Consider the following 23,705-nt stretch of genomic DNA (forward strand, 5'->3'; position numbering starts at 1 on the left):
GTGTGACCCTGAGCTAGTTACTGAATTTCTCTGACCTTCAGTTTCCTTACCTATAAAATGAGATACTACTACCATTGATCTCAGAAGGTTGTTCTTAAGATTAAATAAGATAAAACATATCAAATGCCTGGCACATAATACACGCTCAATAAAAGGTAGTTTTCATTGGCAGCAGCAGGCCCATCTATCCATAACTCTAATCCTTTGTCTGAATTACTCAAAAGACAAATCCCACAAAAGCTACTTACTATGTAATTAATACAGCCTCTGAGTAGATTTTCACCTAATGAAACACTTCCTCTTGAAAAATGAATTCTCTAAAGACCTTCTTCTGAGCAAGAATGCCAGGGTTCAATGACTAAGTGTCCTAGGGCCCTCTCGTTTCAGCAGGATTAAGACTTGGAAGGGCTTTGGCCTCCTTTCCTCCCCTATCATCTGGGAGCCTGGCTACTTGCCCTGTCTATTCAGGCATGGGGGGAGGATTTCTGTGACCCAAAGTGATGTGAGATTTGCAAAGTATGAGACACAGGCAGAACCCTCGCCATGTCCCACCGGCGGGAGCACCCAACTTGAAAGGCCACACAGTTCCTGAGACACAAGCCGCCCCACCCCCCACCCCGCACGTTGGGAGAAGCTGGCCACTCCTTCCCATTTATAGGCTGAGCTGGTTTATAACAGAGAAAAACAAAGTTCGGCAGGAAGCAGCCTTTTCAACCAGTGAAGAAACCGTTAGAATCCATCCCTTTGCCCTTATGCCCACCCAGCCACACTATCAAGGACACACAGCTATCAGAGGGCCCTGGGGACATTTGTCCCTACTTTATCAAGGACCCATGCAAACCTTTCTCTAACTGACGATAAAGACCTCTCCTCCCCACTCTGCCTCCCTCCCTCCATTCTGCTTCTAGCTCCCTTCCAGAGGGTTCCTGTCATTTTCTTTCAGTAACAACAGTTCTGAGAAGGAGATATTTTTCAACCAGGACTTGATATAACTGGCGGAGAGGCAGGCAAGGTGAGTTTCATTCATTCACTTGTTCACGCGTTCATTCTTAAGTGAATTCTTAAAACTTTCATTCACTTGTTCACGCGTTCATTCTTAAGTGAATTCTTAAAACTATTTAAGGTCTTGAGTATTTAAAAGAAAACTGACTTTGTTTTCACATTTTCTAATTCTAAGAAGGGATCGCCTTATGAAGGACACTGACCCTTCTTAGAGTACATGTTTCCTGGGTGCTTACTACGTGTAGGATACTAAGTGAGGCTCTTGGATTCAATTCTGAGCAAAAGGTGCTTGGCGTCTTTGTGGGGAGCTGGACTGTACCTTAACGATCAATCCCCAAATGTGGAATTACAAATTGCAATCCAGTCTGCGAGTGAAATCAGACGGGGGATGGGAGGGGTCCTCATCTAGTCACGGAGGGTGGGGGCAGGGGGTTCCTGGAAGAAGTAATGTTTGAGCTGAGAGTGTGTATAATAATTCTCTAGATTTTGCTATTGCCCTCCGTGTGGGTGTTTTCAGGGTTAAAAAGAGGCCTCCAGGCCTGAAAAACTTGCTGCTGTCCCATGCCATTCTTGTTTCCAAGACCAAGTCACGATGACTTGGCCATTGTGAAGGTTAGGATGGAAATGACTTTTTGGAAGAATAGAGAACCAGGACCTCCTTCAAGATTCAGTTCCCTTTGCAAAAGTTGCCAGATAAAAGATATTTCCAGATGGAGGGCCACGTAGGAAATACAAATGGAATATTTTTTAATAGCTCTTCCTTTGCAAGATATGACCCAAGGCGGCCTTCTGCAGCATGATGGGAAGTATTGTAGCCCGAAAGCTTGAGATGAGCTGAGCTGGCCTCCTAGCAGCCCCCAGGGCCTCTGGAAAGGGCCTGAAGGAACATTAAAGATGCTTTGCTTACACAAGACACCACCCCCCTCTCCTGCCAACGCCCCCCACCAAAGTAGAGCCCATGCCTGTTGTATTCTAACTGACGGATTCTCAGAGGAGAGGGCAGATAGATATCTATACGAGCACTGAGTTCCTTTAAAGATGTGGTTTTACCAAACAACAAACTGCATCCTTTTCCCCCTTTCCTTGGAGCCAAGTGGGCTCCTGCAAAGAAAGTCACTGGGAAGGCAGGGACCAACACCACTGACAGAGACCTAAGTGGGCAGGGATGGCCACCGGGGCACCTGAAGTCTGTCTTAGGATACATGAGACTGGCTTCACCATAACATTGGGGTTAAATGGACCCACAGATGAGGCCAAGAAGGTTGTGAGCTTCAGGAAATAGTAGGTAAAATCCCACATGTTAGCCCAGATGGGCGCCCAAGATGGCCTTGAACTCTGACCAGTGTTTTTGGTGGTAAAATTGACATACCATAAAATTTAGCATTTTAACCATTCTCAAGGGCACAGTTCAGTGGCAGGAAGCATGTTCCCATTGTGCAACCATCTCCAGCAGTCATCTCCGGGGCTTTTTTTAAATCTTCCCAAACCAAAGCGCTGTACCTATTGAAAAATCATCCTTCCTCCCCCCAGCCCCTGGCAACCACCCTTCTACCTTCCGTCTCTATGAATCCGATGACTCTAGGTGCCTTATGTGAGTGGGATCATACAGTCTTTGTCCTTTTGTGACTGGTTTCTTATACTTAGCAGAACATCTTCAAGGTTCACGGAGGTTGTAGACTGTGTCCGGATTTTTTCTTTTTTGAGGCGGACTAATATTTCCTTGGGCACCTATGCCCCTTGTTTAAAATCCACTCATCTGTGGATGGACACTTGGGTTGCTTCCATCCTTTGGCTCTTGGGAATAACGCCACTATGAACGCAGACATACAAATATCTGTGTGACTTCCTCATTTCAATTTCGGGGGGAGTATATACCCAAAAGTGGAATTGCTGAGTCATTTGGCAATTCTGTTTTTAATTTTTGAGGAGCCTACATATTGTGTCCCACAGGACCTCCAATGGCCATTTTCCTTTCCCACCAACAGTGCACAGGGGTTCCAATTTCTCCACATCTTTACCGACACTTGGTCTTTTCTGGTTTGGGATAAGAGTCGTCCTCGTGGATATGAGGTGGTATCTCACTGTGGTTTTGATCTGTATTTCTCTAATGGTTAGTGAGGTTGCACGTCTTTGTATGTGCTGATTGGCCATTCGTCTGTCTTCTTTGGAGAAATGACTCTTCAAGCCTTTTGCCTGTTACTGGGTTATTTGGTTTTTTTATTGTTGAATTATAGAACATCTTTCTATATTCTGAATATTAACCTCTTATCAGCTATAGAGCTTGCAAATATTTTCTTCCATTCCACAGGTTGCCTTTTCACTCTCTTGGTAATGTCCTTTGCGGTACGTAGGCTTTTAGCTTTGACCTAGCCCAACCTATCTATTTTTAATTTAACAATTAAATTAGTTGGAAATAAAATATTTTAAAAAACTCATTGCCAAATCCAATGTCATGTAGATTCTCCCCTAGTTTTCTTCTAAGAGTTTTATATGACAAAGCATGGGCCATCCTCAGTATTGATTCTGGGGAGACTTCTGTTTCCAATGTAAAGACCCTCATGCCTTCCTGAATGTCCACGTGAATCTAGGAATTGGGAAATTGATTAACATGGATGTGATATTTGAAGGCTTTAATTCAAAAGGAATTATTGAGTATCTCCAAATTTCTATTAGTACCCTGGAAGCTGGTGAAAATGAAAATCATGGCATCTCTACTCTTGAGGTGGCCAGACGCTGCACACACATGAAGTCACTGCTCTGCGAGGTTGAGTCTGACGAGTGCCTTGATCCGGCCCCAGAGCCAAGAGCCATGAGAACTCAGGATGGGAGGGGCCACCATGAGTTTCAGGGAACAGAGAGAACTCCAGGGTAAAGATGTAGCTTGAGCTGGGTCCAGAGTGATGGACCCAACTGGAAGAGCCAGAGAAGACTAGGGATGCGGTAATGACTGCCATTGACTGAACACTGACTGTGTGCCAGGCACAGGCCTGCTGGACACATCATCTCCGTTACTCCTTCGAACCCTAGATTTATCATCATCTCTATTTTATTGAAGCTCAGAGATTTGCCTCAGATTAATTACCCAGGTAGTAAGTTGGGAAGCAGAGGCTGGAAACGAGGTTTATTTCTCTCCAAAGCCTTTATTCTTTACCACTCTACTATTCAAGTACCGAAGTTTGGAATCACAGACCAAGCAGACATCACAGAGAGAGAGAACAGGATAAGATAGGACATAAAAATGGGTATGGGCAGGGTGTTTGAGATCAAGGAGGAGCAGCCTGGCTGGGTAGGAAAGTTCAGGTGCTACAGCTGTGGGATATAAAGTTGAACCGATGGAGTGGGCAGGATCATAGGACCACACGCCTCAATGGAAGCATGGAGAGCTTGGTCTTGACCTGCTAGAGGGACAGAACTGCAGCTTAACCTTCTAGTCCACCTCCTCCCTCTATAACAACGAGAACATTGGGGTCCCAAAAGTTTAGGCCCCTTGTTGATGGTCACAGGCGATTGTGAGCCATTGCAAATTCTTGAGCAGGGTGATGGCAATGAAAAAAAATGGGATTTCCAGATGGGTTAATTTGGCAGTCTGATGGAAAGTCAGAATTGCCTTCCCCCGCCAGGCTTAGTGCCCTCAGCTAAACTTAGTGCCAGAAAACACAGCTTCCCAAGAAGCAGCCTCAGCTCTCCTTCTGGTGGAAAACCTGTCTAGATGAAAGGCCTCAGACCAGAGACCCCCAACTCTGAAGAGCTAGTGGCCAAGGCAGCCTCCTGATGCCGTCTCTTCACGCTGTTTTCCTGCGCCTGAGGCTGAGCCAGGTCTCTGTAAGCCCCACCCACCTGTCCCATTGGTGGGGGGGGGTCACCAGAGCAGGTAAGATAAGGCAAGGGTTCCCGGGGCACAGAGGCTGACCCCACCCTGCTTGAGCTGAGCCCATATTCTACCTAATGTCATCTACCTATGTTCAGCCAAGAAAGCCCTGTCCCGGTTGACTATCCTCCTCTGAGGTTCTCTTTGCTTAATTAATTCTAATAATAACTGCCATCCATTGAGCACTATGCTAAGCATTTGACGTGCAAGATCTCATTTTATCCCTACAACCCCGTGATGAAGATATAATTAGCCCCATTTTATACGTGATGGAACCGAGGCTCAGAGCTGTCAAGTAATTTGCCTAAAACCACATAGCTAAAAAAGCCAGGACTAAAACCTAAGCCTGTCCATCTCCAAAGTCTGTGTCTTTTCTCCTGTAATTGTCTGCTTCCTACACTTTGGTTCACTCCGGCCACATCTCCTCGTGGGCAGGGGGCCCCGCAGTAGAGAAGCCAGCTTCAAAGAGTGTCCTTGCTTCCTGACTCTACCCCCATCTGAAGGTTCCTAGAAGCCAGGAGCCTGACCTCTTTCCCAAACCAACTTTGGGGCGCAAATCTGAATGGCATCCGAGACCTTATCTTCTCCTAAAAGTGATGCTCAAGGAAGACAAGATTTTCAAGTTCCTTCTCAACATTTCCCCAGAGAGCATGGCGCAAGCGTGCTTTGGCAGGGAGGGAAGCGGGGTGACCATTTGTACATTCATTCACTCAGTGAATATTTATCGAGGGCCTCCCATGTGCTGGGCCCATTCTAGGTGCTGAAGACACAACCGGGAACAAGTCGTAAATAATTTCTATCTTCGTGGAGTTTACATTCTAGCTGGGAAGAAAGGCCAAAACAAAATACATAAGAATCTACAAATGTATATGTAGTGAAGTGGAGGTAATGATGATTCCAGGAAGAAAAATAAAGCGGCTCAGAGGATGAAGAATGATGAGAAGCGGAATTTTTAAAGGCTCTTAGGAGGATAAAACATTTGAACGGAGACCTGAATGAAGTACATGGGAGCCATGGGATAATCCAGAGGAAGAACATCACAGGCAGAGGAAAAAGCAAGCACAAAAGCCCTCCAAAAGGAATTGTCTTGGTTTGTTTTAAGGAGTAGAAAAAAAAAAGTCATTGTGGCTCGAGCCCAGAGTGGGAGGGAGATGTGCGGTCACAGGAGAAGTGGGGACCAGACTGTATAAGGCTTTCTAGACCCCAGGAACGAGTTTGGATTTCAAACGTGCCACGTGCCAGGCCCTGCCGTGTGTCACTCAGGTGGGGCAGCCCCCCCTCCCCCGCAGCCACAGAGAGGAGACAGCTTGTATGACCCAAGAGCACAAGGACAGCTCAGAAAGTCTGCTCACCCAGCTCTGACTCCCTGCTTTCACTTGGAGCAGCAATTAAGGTCAAGGTCCAGTACCCAAGGTGGGGGAGGGTTTGTTGGTGGCAGAGGTGAAAGAAAGAGCCGTTGACTCTAGGTCTCATTTGCCTTGCCCCTCAAAGGTCCTGAATTATAAATGGGTGTTCAAGTATTATACAGCTGGCATCTGTCTGTATGAGGAGAATCTTCCTTGGAAACTTACCATGTGCCGGTCTCCTTCCCAAGCACCTTATGTGTTTCATTCCTCAGGATCATCATAACGGCGCCATGGGATGGGGACTCTGAATTGCCCACAGATACAGCAACCAAGGTCCAGAGACGTGGGGCAGCACGTCAAAGGTTCACAAAAACGGTGCTGCTGAGGTTGGCGCAGGGACGGGCGGAGCCCTCTAGGGAGGCTCCTTTGAACCCCTGCCGCTCCCAAGAGCAAGCCAAGGAATCACATTGTTCAGGTCCCTTCCTCTAGAACATGCTAGGAGCTTACGTCTGCCAAGACCTTGCTGTGGAATTGTGACATTGGGGGGCAATGATTCAGCACTGGATTGTGCCTCTCATCTTAGCTGTAAAAGCCAGTCTAGAAGTTGTTGGAAAGGGGGAAATCGGCTAGATACAATCAGGGATGCAGCTGAGGTAAGCAATGTAGTAGAGAAGCAATGAAGCTGTCAGCAGCTTGTCCGGAACCTAAATGGGCACAGTCCTGCATTGCTGGCTGAAGGATGGGGGTCCCCCAAGCCTGGGGCTGGTTGATGTCTTACACACACTTGAGCTCTTCCCGCAGCTTCTGGCCTCAGCATTCTTCAATGGCTGTCCTGATGAGCTGGGAGACCAGCTAGTTGTTTCCTGATACAGTGCTTGTAACGTCTGAAAGATGGGGGTAATGACAATAGCCGTCATTTCTGGGTATTTACTGTGCACCATCATTGTGCAAAGCATTCTCCCACACATGACGCTGTTGAATCCTCTTGAAACTCCCGTGAGGTGAATGGGCATGGCAGCCACCTCACCCTAGTGCTGGCCCTGCTGAGCATTACAATAGGCAGATTTTTGACATTCAACAGATATAGAAACTGAGGCTCAGAGAGGTGAAGTAACTTCCTTCAAATCACACAGCGAACAAACAGCCGAGCTGTGTCAAACACCTACACTCTTTCTCCTGAGCCTCAGTTGAAATGGATTTTTTTTTTAGACTTTCTGGGGTTGTTTTCTACTAGGTAAGAAACCTGATTTATTTATCACTAAGATTACTAATCGGTCTAACATTCTGTGAAAACATATCCACCAGCTGAAATGTCCTGAAATGAGTTTGGGAGCCCGATGTCTGTGACAAAGGAATAGTTTAAAGACTTTTGCATGGGGACTGAAGCCATGTTAAGACAAATCTTTATTTCGGTTGCTATATATGAATGTCACCGCTAACAGGCATGGGATACAACTTAGCTTCTGACGATTGGGGAAAAGAAATAAAAGAAGTAAATTGTCATTCTTGGCATTTTTCCAACGACATTTGCATTTTCATTTCTATTAGAAGTCCATTTGAGCAAAGAAATGTAGCCTTAGTCACTTGAAACTGCTCTTCCCTAGAAAACAACTGTATATGTAATAAGCAAAAAAAATAGAAAATGCCAACAGGAAAAAAGTCATCCACCCGGGGTCAGATTCATCATGCAGACTGCTTCGGCCTTCTTCCGACATTCACGTTCAATTTTAATTTAGAAATTAAAATTTCTAAATTTTAAGGTATTCAAGATTTGCAAGGAGTCCGGGGTGGGGATGCGGAGACGGAATTAAATTGCAATCCCACCGGCTAGGGTTCAAGAGCAAATTTTCCCAACTCTCAAGAACTATCGAATTGCCTCTTCTGCAGAAGGCATGAGGTTTGCTATGGAAAGATACAATGAGGTCATGATTGCTTTAAAATTATTCATAATAAAAACACATTTTGAGACTTGATTCTAAATGTTAAGCTTAAATTTGAGCAATTTAATTGCCCATTGAATAGAAATGAAATCCCACCGGTAAGCAGTTATTTCTTACAACCACTGTGTGTGAAATTGAAATCTTAAGATACCATTTCAAATATTCACTTTCTCTAAGGAAGTCCTCCCCAAAGAGCTGTGAAAGATAAGAAACTGACCCAAAGTCATAGGCAGTAATCTTTCTTTCTTTACATACTGGGGTCAAACAGAAGCATATTATTAAAAGGAAAACTTTATGCCCCAAACTTCGTGGTTCAGAGGTCACTTCAAGGATATATTTATTTAATAGCTAACTTGAGTCCTGTACAAAACTGTAACAAGGAAGGTAGCAACTTGTCAGATTTAATAGAAGTAAGCATGTGCAAACATATCATCCACTCACCAAGGTAGTGGACACTGAAATGGAAAATGCTTGTATGTTTAGGAACAATAGGAAGTGAGATGAGGGGACCCTGCTCCATTTGCTTTTTTTTCTTTTTTAAAGATTTATTTATTTATTTATTTGACAGAGAGAGATCACAAGTAGGCAGACAGGCAGGCAGAGAGAGAGAGAGGAGGAAGCAGGCTCCTTGCTGAGCAGAGAGCCCGATGTGGGCTCAATCCCAGGACCCTGGGATCATGACCTGAGCCGAAGGCAGAAGCTTTAACCCACTGAGCCACCCAGGTGCCCCATCTCCGTTTTCTTTTAAAACAAAACAAAACAAAACAAAACAAAACAGGGAACTGTTTTTAAATTTGGGTGGGAAGTTCTTATTTTAAACCCCCATTTCATATCCAAATTGAATTTCAAGCTCTGTATTTATTTTTTAAGTTTTTAATTTATCTTTTATTGAGGTATAATTGACATACACCAATATATTAGTTTCAGGTGCAGAAGATGATTCAATATTTGCACATATTGCAAAAGATCACTACAATACGTCTAGTTAATATCCATCACCACAGTCACACATTTTTTTTTCTTATAATGAGAATTTTTAAGATTTGCTCTCTTACCAATTTTCAAATATGCAACACAGTATGATTAATTACAGTCTCCATGTTGTACCTCATAACCCCAGGACTTATTTATTTTATAACTGGAAGTTTGTACCTTTTGATCACCTTTACCGATTTCGCCTACCCTTTTCCCTCAGGCAACCAGCAATCTGTTCTGTATCTAAGAGCTTGTTTTTCATTTTTTAGATTCCACATCTAAGTGAGATCATATGGAAGTTGTCACTCTCTGACATTTCACTTAGCATAATGGCCTCAAGCTTCACCCATGTTATCGAAGATGGCAAGATTTTTTTTATAGCTGAATAATATTCCATTACATGTGCGTGTGCATGTGCGTATGTGTGCGTGTGTGTGTGTGTGTACACTCATCCTCTTTATCCATTCATCCGCTGATAGGCGTTTAGGTTGCTTCTGTATCCCGGCAATTGTAAAGCAGACAGTAATGAACACAGAGGTGCATATAATCTTTTCGAGTTAGTGTTTTCATTTTCTTTGGATAAATACCCAGAGGAATTGCTGAATTCAGGACTTTTTAAACTCTCCCAGTGACATCTTTGGCTATAACATAGCAGCTCCCTTTTATGTGCACTTAATGTATGTTGAGTGTTTTCCATGCATTTAATCTCCTGTTATCACTCCCACTGCCTTATAAGTTTATGTGCCATGCTTTGCATGCTTTTACTCATTTAATTCTCACAACAACTGATGCGCTAGGTTCTGGTACCCCTACTTTATAGATGAGGATTGGGGGAGTTTAAATTCTTGCTGTGAGCCCAGGTTCACACAGATGGGAAATGGTGGGTTAGACTGACTCCAGACCAATTACCCATTACTGTCTCCTCATATTAAGTAATTCTCCTAGGCTGTGCGAGCTGATAAGGCCCCAAGTGAAAGCCAGTTAGTCCTTGGCATTTAACCACTACACTGACTGGCTCTACGTAGGCAAACTGCTAATCAGGACCTTTAGGTTAATTTTCATTTCTGTTTATAGAGGGGTAAGTTACATATCTATCACATAATTTAGGCTTGCCTAAAATGTCTAGGGTTTTGCTTTGTTTTGTTTCTTGTTTGTTTTGGTTAAAAACAAGGGTCTGATCAGGATATCTTTTTATATACTGAAGGCCTTGAACTTCCTTGGTCACACATGTGTGTACACACGCACTCTCTCTTTTATAATTTTAATTATACCCATTAGGGATCCGACCTTGGACACAGGGAGACAAGAAAATGACAAAAGCATGCAGGCAATAGTAAATTCTGGTTTTCAGTTGTAAAGAGTCAGGGAGGATTGGCTCTGAACAGAGAAAATGAAGCGATCAGCCACCAGTATTTCTCCGTAAACTCCAAGTCCTTCAACGTCATCTTTAAAATGGGAATAAAATGTCTATGAACATGATCCAGACTATTTACATGCAACTATGGATTCTGAAACTCCTTGGTAATTTCCTCTTTGCTTGCAAACTTGTAACTGGCATCCTGCACAAATAGACCTTTAGTAATAATTTCTGAAGACAATAATTTCTGAACACAGTAATTTTCAAGGAACTCTGATGAGACCCAAAGTTTTTCTGTACAGGCTATTAGCCTCCTCCTCTTCCTAGACTTTGCCGTTGTGGTTGGAGAGGAAGCCTGAACTCCAAAATCAAGTCTGGCTTCTTTCTTTCCCAGATCCAGGGCAAAATCGCCTCCCAAGTATTGCTGTTGATCGTTGGAAAGGCACTTTATCTGTGCGGAGTATTACTGGCACTTTCCATGGGGGCACTTCCACCGCAGGAGTCCGATTTGTGAAAGATGCTGAGGGATGGAATTCTGCCGCCAGCAGATGGAAGGAGACTCAGGGCCGCGTGGTCCCTCCCAACCACCCTCCCCCCCCCATCTCCCCACCCCCCAACCCCCGGGATTAGCTGCCCCCGGCGCTGCTCAGGCGTACCCAGTCCGTGCGGTCCCCGCTCGCACAGCACCAGCCGCCACTCTGGAGCGCGGACGCAGTCACAAGCCGGCTGCCAGCAGAGCCGCGCTGTCCGGGGCACCCTCGCGCGCTGTGTCAGCGGACCTGGGACCTCGAACCCCGGACGGCCGCGAAAGCCACCCGGAACGCGTGCATTTCTGTATGTGCTTATTCCACGTTCTTGTCTTGTCTTTATTCCGTGAGCGGCCTGCTGGTTACTTTCAGGCTTAGTTAACCAAAAGGGAAACGCCGAAGAGGGGAAGCCCTAAAGAATGATTTAGACGCAACCCAGCCGCCCCCCCGAAGGAGCCGTGTTCACTGAGCGACTCCCCCCCCCCCGCCCCCGACGCTGGCCCCTTTAAGAAGCCAAGTCGGTCCTGATGCTGCTGTTTGTATTGCTAATCCCCAGGAGCCCCGTTTAAAAAAGGGGGGGGGGGGACCGGGCAGCTGTCTCTTTAAATGTGATTTCCTTCTATTGTATTTGAATCGTGATCAGGAAAAAGGAAATGAAACCAGAGACAGAGGGAAGCTGAGCGAAAATAGACCTTCCCGAGAGAGGAGGGAGCCCGGGGAGAGAGGCACGGTCCCCTCCCCGCCCCCAGGCCGCCGCCCCCTCCCTGCCCTCGGCGGCGAGCTGCGCGCCGCGACCCGGGTCGAAGGTGCGAGGGACTCGGGGCGGCCGGGCGGGCGCGCACGATCCCCGCGGGCGGCGCGGAGCGGGTGACAGCGCGCGAGCCGAGCCGGACCTGGCGGCGGCGGCGGCGGCGGCGGCGGCGGGACCGGGATGGAAGGTTAAGTCCTGAGCAGCAGCAGCAGCTGCAGCCGCCGGGGCCAGGCTGCGCGCCCCGGTCCCCGCCTCGGCCGCGGCGCGCCGGCAGCCGGGTGATTCGCTCTCTCTCTTTGGCGTTTGAAGGGAGCGCGGTGACTGTCCTTGAGCGCGGAGGGGCGAGCTCGCCGCCGGAGCGCCGGAGCAAGAGGAGGCGCAGGAGCGGCGGTGGCGGCGGCGCCCGAGCACCCGAGGGGGTCCGAGCCCCGGCAGCCGGCCAGCCCCGCGCCACAAAGGGAGCGCCTCCGCCTCCTGGCACGCCACCTCCCTCCCCAATGTCCTCGGCCATCGAGAGGAAGAGCCTGGACCCGTCTGAGTAAGTGTGGCTCCCCTGCCCCTGCCACCCATGGAGACCACGGCCTCCCGCCCTGGGGCTGCAGGGTAGCGCCGGCGGCGGGCGACAAGGCTCCAGGTGCGCGCCCGCAGCGTGCCCTTGGCTCCCTCTGCCTTACGCGGGGCTCCCCCCTTACTCGCGGGTGGCTCTGGGGACAGTGGGAGAGGGGTAAGCGCCCCGCGGCAGGGAGAGGAGTTCGGCCTGGCACCTCTGCGGGCCCCTCCCGGCTACCTGGGACGCACCTCAAAGACACCGCGGGCCAGAAAGTTTACACGGGAACAGGCACAGGGGGGAGCTCGGAGGCGCGCAGGTGCAGTCCCGAGAGCGTTCTGGGCTTGGTTCTGCTCCCTTCTCACCTCTCGCTTCCTCGGTCCCCATTCTCTTTGTCCACTTGATCCTGGAAGGGGGGACATTCCAAGTGGAGGCCTCCCGAGTCCCCTACGGCCCCCTTAGCGGTGCGCAGGTGTAGCGGCAGCCAGCAGCGCCAGGGACGGGCGGGTGAGGGGGTCCGAGCGTCCACCGAGGAGCTCTCCCTGGCCTCCAGAGACTTTCGAGCTCCTAAATCCGGAGTTAATTTGGGGTCCACTGATGGGGGCCTGTGAACCTCAAAAGTTAGTGCACCATTTTGTGTATAGGTGAATTCTGGGGGAGCAGTGGCTCATAGCATTTATCACAGTCTCAAAGGGGTTTGGGGGTCAGAGAACGAGAGCTCTAATGAACATTTGCCGCATGTCTTTTCTGAGCTTTGTACTGGTTTGGAATGTTCCCCTTTCCCAACCTATACCTCCAATCCATTCTTTAGCATTAACAAGGGGAGAAAGGGTTGTTTAAGATATCATTTTCCCGTCAGCGCAAATGCCCTTTTAAGATTCATTAGCTGTCTGGTATTGAGAATTTTTATTCCTTTGAAGTCCCCATCTAATCCTTTGAAGGGATTTGTTACACAGACCAAAGGAGCTGGTTAATGACTTGTCCATTTGTGCTTTTAAGAGGCATTTGTTTTCTCTTCTTTTCTTTTCCTGCTTTAAAGGAATTGTGCTTTTCTGATTGAAGTCTCTCCCTCCCCCAGTTCCAGCCATGTATGGTGTTTATATACCTGGGCTTTACCCTCAGTTACCAGCATAAACACTCAGCATGCTCTTATAAAATACAGGAAGTACCATGATCCGGTGAGAACATAAACATCACTCTTCAATCTTGAAGGCTCAGACCCCTGTTCTATAAGGGGCCAGGTCTGTTCTAAGGAAAACACAGCTTCCTTCAACAAATGCTTGGGAGAAAAAGAACATTCATTTTTAAAACAATGTATCTCCGCAGACGCCCAGTTTAAAGGGTGGTTTGCACACTTTTCTTATAAACCTAGAATTACAACTTCGCCCTCAAGTTTTTAGAGCCTGGGCAAGACCCCAGTAATGCAAGAAGAGTGAACGGGATGTATTGGTGCCTAATGCCTTTTCAATCAGCAGAACTTAGTCAACTAATCCTTTTATTAGGAGATAAATCTGGAAGTTTCAGTTCCCTGAAGGAGGTTTGCTCTTTTCAAAGTTTGTGCTTTTTCACTGAGGTTAGAAAATGGGAACATCCTAGCCTCAGAGTACAGCAGGCATTTGCTGAAGAATGCTCATCCTTCATTTCACCGTGTGCCCCATAAAGACGGGGTCTACCTGGAGATGGACAAGCTAGTTGGGAAATTACTGTAGCACCTCCCACTCTCTTCTTTTATTGGAAATTGTTGAGCAAGGATCCCAGAAATCCAGGCCGAAGTGATATTCAGGTATAAGATTTGGGGTAGGCTCCAGGAGAATATAAAATATTTATTTGAGGGTGAATCCCACTTATTCAATACGTTGGAATATCCATGAAACACAATGTGATATTATCATTAATTACAGAAAGCTAGATAGAGCCAATATCTTATCCTGTCCTTTCCTATCTCATCTTGGACCGTCACAATGGCTCTTTGCTTAACATTTCTACCGTAGCGGAACACTGTCCTCCCAGATGCCTCATTGTGTATTTACTTAAAGCCCACTTGGGTCATGACTATGGGCATCTCCTAGGTAGGGATACAAGTTTGCCTATAGGCGTTTGCAAATGAAACATTTTATTTATTTATTTATTTACTTACTTACTATTTGCAAATGAAACCTTTAGACAGAAAGCCAGCCAGAATTCTCGAACATAGAGATTTCCTCTACCACCTACCTATGAGTAACAAGAGTGGTTCATTTTAATTCCAGGCAATTTTGCACCAGCAAAGTGCAGATTCTCCTTTTTCACGGATGGTTGGCAGCATCACCATCAGGCCATCGAGTGTGGTCAAGGTTGCATGAGTATTTCTGGAAGCCCGAAGTCAGACTGTGGGCCGTGGAAAGAGAAGACATGCGTTTCTTAGTTGACGCATGTGAAAATGCTGGGGATATTATTTTTCAGAAGGGAGAATGGAAGTACTTAGGTGTAACCTGTGGAAACAAAGAAAAGCGAGTGAGGATTCAGTGAATTCTTAAAACTATTTAAAGTCTTGAGTGTTTAAAAGAAAACTGACTTGGGTTTCACATTTTCTAATTCTAAGAAGGGATCATCTTATGAAGGACACTGACCCTTGGTCTACAAAGCGTGGACTTGGCTTCAGTATTCCTAAGTACTCAGGGAGGTGTGCACTTTCTAGACAGAGGCACCTGAAGTTGTCAGAGTACGTGATCAACACGAATTACCTGTGTCTCATCTTCCCTCAGTATAATGGGTGCTGAGCTCTGTGGGCCCAGGCCATCTCAGGACACAAGGTCACCTGGCAAGTCACTGTCAGCTAGAAATAGGAGATAGATTTATACCCTCAAGATACAGAGAAGGAAATTCCCTTTGGGAATCCCATGGTTGGAAGTGCTCCATTTTAAAAAAACATAATGGATTAAAAAAAAATTGTGTTTGAGTAAGATTCAAAAGAGCACTTACTTGTTAATTGTTACAAAATAATAGGTATTAGGTTTTTCCTGTGTTCCATTTGGTGTGGGAATAGTTTCTTTCCACTCTCTTTTATTTTCTTTCGGCAAATAAAAATATTTATTTAAAAATGTAAAACAGTAGTATCCAGATTCCAGTGAAGCCAAGAGGACTGCAGATCCTATCTGACTTTTTAACGAAGAAACACATCTCACAGGCTCGCTATTAGCAATTGCCTGGATGGAGATTTCAATCTGTTTAATCGCCTTCCACTTTCTTGAAAATAATCATTACCCTTTCCTCATTTTCTTTCCTAAATCAGCTTTGTCCAAATCGGTTTTGCTGTTGTAAATATTTTCACATGCAGAAAGTTCTGCTTAGTGTCCCTTATAAGTCTAACAATGGCCTTACTACCTGGGCTTTTTCTTCAAGGATTCACTCAGTAATAAGGATGGGATGTGAAATTTCTGTTTAAAAAATTAAAAAAAAAATATATATATATATATATATATATATATAATTTTAAAATAATAATAATGAGAACTTCTATTATATCCTGATGGAATTTTTATTTGGAACCAAGAAAACAACCTAATATAATCTTTGATTAGTTTCTTCTTTCTTCCTCACTTCTGCTTTTCGTGCAGTTGGGAAGGGCTTGGGGTAGGATGGCACGGAGATTCAACAGGGAACTTGCAGATTTTGAGCCCTCCGGGTAGGCAATTCTTTTCTAGCCTGGAGTGCCTCCTGTGGGGCTCAACAGGGCCCTTGAGTCTAGGCCTGGAAGGAGGAAAAAGAAGGAGAAATGGGAAGAGACCGAAGGGGAGTAGGAAGGGAGGGTGGAAAAAGAAATAAAAACAAGAGAGGGCAGAGGGCCCCAGAACAGTGTAGGGCTCGGGGCCAGGGTACAGAGCCACTGGCATTTCCTTCCATAGCATTGAGGGTGGAAGGCCTCGCTCTCTCCTGTCCTGACCCAAGCTAGCTGGGCCCCTCTGCCATCTGGCCTCTGGATATGTAGCTCCGTCCTTTCTCCTGTCTCCAAACTGAAACTGTCCTGTTCAGCCCAGAGCGATGGCTCACCCCTGGTGCTCATCCCAAGGTTATCCCTAACGTGGGTCTTCTTTCCAGGGAGCCAGTGGATGAGGTCCTGCAGATCCCCCCGTCCCTGCTGACATGCGGCGGGTGCCAGCAGAACATCGGGGACCGCTACTTCCTGAAGGCCATCGACCAGTACTGGCACGAGGACTGCCTCAGCTGTGACCTCTGCGGGTGCCGGCTGGGCGAGGTGGGGCGGCGCCTCTACTACAAGCTGGGCCGGAAGCTCTGCCGGAGGGACTATCTCAGGTACCCTCCCTCCACACCCCAAGGGGCCCCGAACTGGGAGGGCGAGAGGCCATGGACAGCTGAGTCTCCGTCTAGCTCTTCCGCTCCCGCCACCTGCCCAGATGTCTGGGCCAGAGGTTGGGTCTCAGCTGGCCCATGCAGAGAAGTCTTCTGCATCTCTTCCTGTTGGAGAGGCATAGTCGCAGGGACACATTCCTATGTCAAATACTAATTTTTTAGAGGTGAGACAATGATGAACACAAAATTCCCTACAGTAGTTCCTTTGAGGAGCACACCAGAAGAGGGGCCTGGGAGGGAATCACAGAGTGCTCCGCAGGAACCAGGAGGCTTGGGGTCGAACAGCTGGATGATGGGTTCTTAGGGGTGCACTTAATGCTCCAAAATACATATATAGGTTATAAAATATTCTTTTGTAGGACTCTAATCTTATGTGATTTAAAAGCCCTGAGCTTTTGACTGTGACAGGGCAAAGGCTCTGAGATCAGCTGTCGGTTGAAGTCCTGGCACCACAGCTTTCCGACTGTGACCTGGGGCAAGTTCCTTAGCGTTCCTCAGCCTTTATTTCTTCCCCTATAAAATGGGGGTAATAGCAGCACCTACCTCCAGGGAGGAGGTGAGGATTCGATAGGGTAATATGTGTGAACTACTTGGCTTGGTGTGTGAATATCAGATAGATGTTAGCTGCCCTTATAACTAACCCTCAGGACATTAAGTCTTTCTTGCCTAATGAACAGAGACAGAAGAGTGGAAGCAAAGGAGCGCCTGGGTGGCTCAGTGGGTTAAAGCCTCTGCCTTCAGCTCATGTCGTGGTCTCGGAGTCCTGGGATCAAGCCCCGCATGAGGCTCTCCACTCCGTGGGGAGCCTGCTTCCCCCCCTTTCTCTGCCTGCCTCTCTGCCTACTTGTGATCTCTGTCAAATAAATAATAAAATATTAAAAAAAAAAGAGAGAGAGAGAGAGAGAGAGTGGAGGGAAAAAAATAGGAATGCTACAACACCCCGTGAGACAGGAGCAGAGGATATCTCTGATGCTCTGGGTCATACTGTTGGCCAAGTGAATTTTCCGGCACTCAATGAGTGCCTTTGCCCGGAATGTTCTAGCATTTCCAGTTTCATATTAGCTGCTGTGGAGGTAACTCTGTGCCCTCTGCTGTCAGATCTGCTCAGCTGTGTAGCTGTCAGTTTCTTGCCATCTTCCCATGGCAAAGGGTCCGTGGAGCACGAAGCACTAATGCATTAGGACCACCCAACCCGGAAGCTTGTTTAGACTCCACTGCCCTTGGCCGCCAGGCTACCTCTTCCTCCCAAACCTGCCCTCAGAGCATTTTTACATTAAAAAAAAAAAAAAAAATGCAGACAATTCCACGGTGAAGGAAGCTTATCTGTTTACCCAGAGATGGATAGAATACGCTTCCCCCCCCTCCCTAAATTCTCTGATAAAGCCCTTGCACATTTGGTGGTTCGGAGAAAATAAGTTGAGTTTTCAATGACTGTGATTATAATTTTGGTCCATTTTTTTATTAAGTTACAAGAAAATGGAACTGGGATAAATAGAGACCTGATTTTGCTGGCTACCAGTTTGCCAGGTCAGTGCAGAAAGAGACGAGTAAATGATTCCCATTGGGCCCCCTGACTACATCCCTGTCAAATCATTTGAATCTTATTAAATGAAGTGCAGATAGAGTCAGGTCAAAAGGAGCTCCGGCTTCTCCCTATCTCTGTGGTTTTCTGTAACGTTCGAGAATAAACCCAGTGCCGCCCGGGCTTGTTCATCTTTTGCATTTTTAAAAAGAAGAGAAAGAAATTGTCTGGGAGAACCCAGTGTTAATTAACTTGTGTCTTGGTGACATGAAATAATTCTTCTCCCTGCTACATTCCTAGGCAACATGTTAATTAACTCTCTGTTAGTGCCGGCATTTCCAGCCATCTTTTAATATTTATATTATTGTTATTAAAATGGTCAGGAGAAAGCTTAAGACATTGACACCTCTTGACAGAGGAGAAAAACCCTTTTTTTTTTTTTTTTTTTTGCTTCAGGGATGGTCCTTTAGCCATGGACTTGCTTACCTGCATTCTTAATATATCTGGGAGCATCTTTTAAAAAGGCAAGAGTGAATAACTGGGGGGTCCTGTGATGGCAGTCCTTCTTCCCTCCCGGGAGAACTTCTCCGCCTCCTGAGGATTGCCCATGGCTGACCTGCCTGTTACAGTCCTTTTCAGACATTTAGCCTCAAATATTCATGAGATCCCAGTGCAGAATCTAAACCCAGCTTCTGCTTGCTGATGGTGGGTTGTGCTGCTGGGAACCCAGCAGTAGCTGCTCATGTCAGTGCGGAGCCCCCAGATTCCGTCAAACCCCTTTCTACCACCTTTGTGTGCAGTGCACCCCCTCCAAGGGTTTTATTTGCAACACCCAACATCTGCATCTGTTAGAGCCAAAGTGTACCCACTGCCCCCACACTGCCAGTGGATCTTAATACTGGCCATTGACCGATGACTGGCATTGCAGGAACCTTGCAACCTTGCCTGGAGCCAGGCAGACTCGGAGACGTAACTTACATCCCGGAGTCCCTGTGCCATCCTCCTGGCACTCCTCTCTGAGGGCCTTTGCTGGAGACTGCAAATTTGCTTGCCTTCCTCCCCTTCTATCCAACTTCCCTTGCCTCTCACCGGCTTCCCCTGAGAATGATTCCTTAATAATTCCTCTCTTCGGGGTCTGCTTCCGGGATACCCAGCCCAAGGCACCAGTTCTCGGCGCTGGAGGTGAATGCTCAAATTAGATGTTAAGTCCTGGCTTATTTTTCCTATTAGTAGAATCTTAGGCTACCAGGGCTGGAAGGGGCTGCAGAGGCCTTTTCTTCCAGTTCCCGTGCTCTACAGCTTATGACACAGACATCAGAAGAGAAGATGTCCTTTGGTCCGGGGCACCTGGCTCGTTAGAGGGACTAGAACCGGCCTCCCAAATACGAGTCCTTTGTCCTTCCCCTCATTAACTGCCTGATGTGCACTGTAATTTACCCCCAACGTCCCTTTAATAAATGCTCTCCTTCCTTAAGGGTCACACACCCCACGTGTTGGCTTCAAGCCACGGACGCTATTTTGTTGGGTCGTTTTTCCTCACTCAGTCTCAAACTCAACTTACTGAACAGTCAGGCTTTCCACTCTGTGACCTCCAAGGTGGCAGCTTCCTACAGCTCGGCCATCTGCTATGCTGGGAGAAAATGTTCTCCCCTCCCCCCCCAATGAGTTTGCCCCCAGGTGGTGCCTCAAAAAAAAATGCTCAGAGATCCTCAGATGCAAAGCGGAATTCAGAGGGAAATTAACCGGCCCAGGCTCTCACCACCAGCCCTTTACTCACAGAGGACATCTTCCTGCTTCCATTAATTCTGCCCAAATGTTTCCAAATGTGTCAATTGCCTGTCTTCCCTCCAGCCTCTCAGAATGTTCCCATCCATTCTCCGCTATCCTGAGGTGACTAAGAACATCTGATAAGAAGCAGCATTAACCTAAGACTGTCCTAAAGGTTGGAGGTGGGAGGGGCGCATTATCAGGCACATGTGAAAATGCTTTCCTTTAGCAGGACGGTGCCTTTTGAGTACCCTGACCTGTGCTAAAACAGTCATTGGGGGCTTCGCCTTTGGTGGTCGGTGCTTTGACAGTGCTCAGGTGATCCTTTTCGTAGCCCAGTGAGGCAGATGCTGGATCACTGCCACTTTAGAAGCTCAGAGGGACCCGAGGTCCCACTATGCTCACCCCGTCCTCAGGGCTGGTCCTGGATACACGCGATTTCGCTCTTGCGGGCTGATTGCAAAACTCACGTGGAAGGGCCCCTGACCACACTGGCCTCTCCCCAGAGTGTCTCAACCGGGAGACCTGAGAAGGTGCATTTCTAGCAAGACCCCAGGTGAGGCAAATCTGCTGATCCCGGGAACACAGCTTGAGAACGAGCCACTGCCATGGGTTCCACCGTATCACCTCTCCTACCTTGACAGTGAATATTTGCTTGAAATAAGTGACTTACTGAGACTTAGGGGAGTCTCAATTTCAGTGTCAGAACAGAAGTTTCTTCAGAGATTCATGCCACTGGGACAGCCAAGGACCTTGCAGTGAGCTCTTCTGTTCAATGTGGAAAGAGGCCGGTGGTCTCCCAGATCTGCACCGAGTATCTCCTGTCGAATTCCCTCTGTCTCCTAGAAGCTGGGGCCCCAGAGAACAGTCATGCGGAGGCGGCCATCTTAGCTTAGGGAGGAGATGCAGACCAGCCCTCTCCACGGGTGGGATCAGTGGTTGTTGCCATGAGAGAATCCGGGAACCCCAGAAAGATGCCCATTTCACTGCATTCCTGCTCAGTTCCTCCTCAGACGGCCCCCAGAGATTTACTCCAGCTCTCCTTCTAAAATGAAAGTTCCCCCGGGAGGGGACACACAGTACATGCCTCACCTCTTAATTCAAATCACTTCAGCTAAGGCACTTCCCCACAAAGGGCCCCAGGGCAGCCTAGAGCAAGGAAAGCTAAGAAAAGGGGCAGGTTATGCCAAATGCAGATGCCCACGGGTTGCAGCCTCCTCCTAGAGAATCCCCTTCCCTTTGGGAAAGACCCCGTGAGCTTCCCCAGACCCGCCTCTTCCTGGTTTCCTGACAGGTTGGAAGTGAGCCTCCCGTATGGAACCCATCCTCAAGTCCTTTCTGCCAGTTTTGTGTCTGCCAATGTCTTCTTAGCTTTTCTTTCTGTTTTACCCCCAGGCTTTTTGGCCAAGACGGTCTCTGCGCGTCCTGTGACAAGCGGATCCGTGCCTACGAGATGACAATGCGGGTGAAAGACAAAGTGTATCACCTGGAATGTTTCAAATGTGCCGCCTGTCAGAAGCACTTCTGTGTGGGCGACAGATACCTCCTCATCAACTCCGACATAGTGTGCGAGCAGGACATCTACGAGTGGACTAAGATCAATGGGATGATCTAGGCCAGAGTCCCCCAGCCTCTCTGGGCGGCGTGTTTCACTGAAGTCACTGTCTCCATGGGGTCTTCACTTTTGGGCACTCTGGGGATTTGAGGGTGGGATGAGGCATTTCTTAGGGGATGGTGGATCCTCCCTGGGCACCATGACACAGCATCCAAGTGACATAATACAAGGGACAAGGCTTAAATCTGACAAAATGAGCAGCCTTTAGGGAGAACTTATGGACAATGGCCACAGCCCCTCCATAGGAACTGACACAATTAGTGACGAAAAGGAGCATCCGGGAACAGGCAGGCACATACTATCATCCTAGAACCTCACAGCTACAGAAAGGGACTTGTGTAAAGACCCGTTAGAACCTTGACCCTTGAAAACTAGAGATGTGCAATTGATTTCTTTTCTTCCTGGCTTTTATGACAACCCTGCTCTAATCACTGTCCTCCACACAAGGCAAGGACAGAGAAGAGAGTGACCACCTCCCCAAGGCCTTCAGCTTTGGACCCAAGACACATTTCAGTTGAGAATGGAAACAGCAACTTTTAACCAAACAATTATTTAAAGCAATGCTAATGAATCACTGTTTTTAGACACTCTGGTTTGGAGGTGAGGTGTTCCACAGATTGTTTCTATACAAATGTAAATCTAAAAGCAAAAGTTGTTCAACTATTTTATTATCTTAGATTATATCAAAGTATTTGTTGTGTGTAGTTAAAAAAACTCTGCGGACAATAAAAATGACAGACTGAAATGAAGTGCTGTTTACTTGATTATGAGTCATAATTTGGGATGGCAGGAAAATAGCTTTTCATACTGTAAAGGAGAAGTAAATAAGCAATTCACTTTTAGGTCAAATAAAAACTGCCATTTATTGCTAGGGTTTAGACAAGGCAGGCACGTTTCTGTATTACTAGCAATTATATAACAGGTCATCATGGAGCTCAGAGGGATGTAGAATAATTAAATTGTTATTGTAAAATGTGTATTTCACTTCATTGTATAGAACGAACGGAAGGCAAGATCATTGCCTTTGGGAAACCTGTAACCTAGAAAGGACACAAATACATAAAACAGATTCCCTTTGGGAGAAAAGGTAATTACCTAGCTTGAAATGTGGCAAAGATGCTGAGCTTGACACTTCGATTTTCCAAGACATGTGTCTCAGGGTATTTTATGACAAGTGGTTAAGAGGACCTTACTTTGAGGATTTAAAGCAGGCCATCTTGGTTGGTGCCTTCGCCTTCCACCCTATTTAGGGCCCCATGAACTGACTCAGAGCGCCACCTGCTGGCCATCACCTCTCAGCGCGCTAGTTAAGACGGACTCAAAGAGAGACATACCTAGATGGATATACTTCGTTTCATAAAAATATCGGCAAGCACCAAGAAGTCTTATTGTGTCTAATTACCAAGACATCAGAAATATGTATCTAATGCTATAGCCATTTAGCTTTGGTATTGCTTTAAAACCTCCATCACTTAGGTTTGTATTTTTTTTTCTTCTCAAGGTGAAATAATTAAGTGATGGCTCTTGGTCTATAAAATGCTAGAAATGGTTGGGAAATTTGATGGTGGCCTATTTAAAAGAAATCTAATTATATTGCATTGCAACTTAGGTGGTGGTAACTTGCTGCCAGTGAGGGGATGTTTGTTCTAAGTCAACAGAAGGGATGTGGTTCTTGAGTTGTGGTCTCTGAATCGGTAGTAACAACATCACTTGAAATAAGTGATTTATTAAATTTTTTAATTAAAAAATTGAACATTATTAAAAGTTATTAATTAAAAATGAAGATTTATGGGTTCTGCTCCAGACAGAACGGATCAGAAACTCTGGGGATGGGATTCAGCAATCTGTGTTTTAATAAGCCCTAAAGCTGATTCTGATGCACACTCATGTCTGAGAATGGCTATCACAAACATTCCACAGTTAGGCAGATCATGCGCTCTTAAGTTGTTAATAGTTAATATTTGACACAGAAGGTAACCAGTAACTTATCCACACATAGACAAGCACTGTCTACTCATGGAATTATACATAATTTTGTCACTCAGCTGACAACCGTCATCTACCAGATCAATTAGAATGCAATACCCCATTTTTAACCATATCAACATCCATTATAATAATAATAATATATATCAGCT

At 46.5% G+C, this 23,705-nt stretch overlaps 1 protein-coding gene across 1 annotated transcript; it reads left to right on the top strand.

Moving 5' to 3' along the window:
- The first annotated feature begins 11,926 nt into the window (after nt 1-11,926).
- Nucleotides 11,927-22,312, top strand: LOC111149680 (LIM domain only 2). The gene is made up of 4 exons (XM_022506900.1): nt 11,927-11,953; nt 12,076-12,304; nt 16,391-16,606; nt 21,348-22,312. The coding sequence occupies exons 1-4, from the start codon at nt 11,947-11,949 to the stop codon at nt 21,565-21,567; spliced, it is 672 nt and encodes a 223-aa protein (XP_022362608.1). The 5' UTR covers nt 11,927-11,946; the 3' UTR covers nt 21,568-22,312.
- Nucleotides 22,313-23,705: the final 1,393 nt, after the last annotated feature.

The sequence above is a fragment of the Enhydra lutris genome, unplaced genomic scaffold, assembly GCF_002288905.1.
Source record: "Enhydra lutris kenyoni isolate GAN:26980312 unplaced genomic scaffold, ASM228890v2 scaffoldscaffold22, whole genome shotgun sequence".
In the NCBI taxonomy this organism is placed as follows: domain Eukaryota; kingdom Metazoa; phylum Chordata; class Mammalia; order Carnivora; family Mustelidae; genus Enhydra; species Enhydra lutris.

Bases quoted from the DNA above. Each gene is read 5' to 3' on its own strand.
- LOC111149680 (XM_022506900.1), top strand. The intron at 12,305-16,390 runs GTAAGTGTGGCT...TCTTCTTTCCAG, and splicing joins AAGAGCCTGGACCCGTCTGA to GGAGCCAGTGGATGAGGTCC. The intron at 16,607-21,347 runs GTACCCTCCCTC...TTTTACCCCCAG, and splicing joins TGCCGGAGGGACTATCTCAG to GCTTTTTGGCCAAGACGGTC.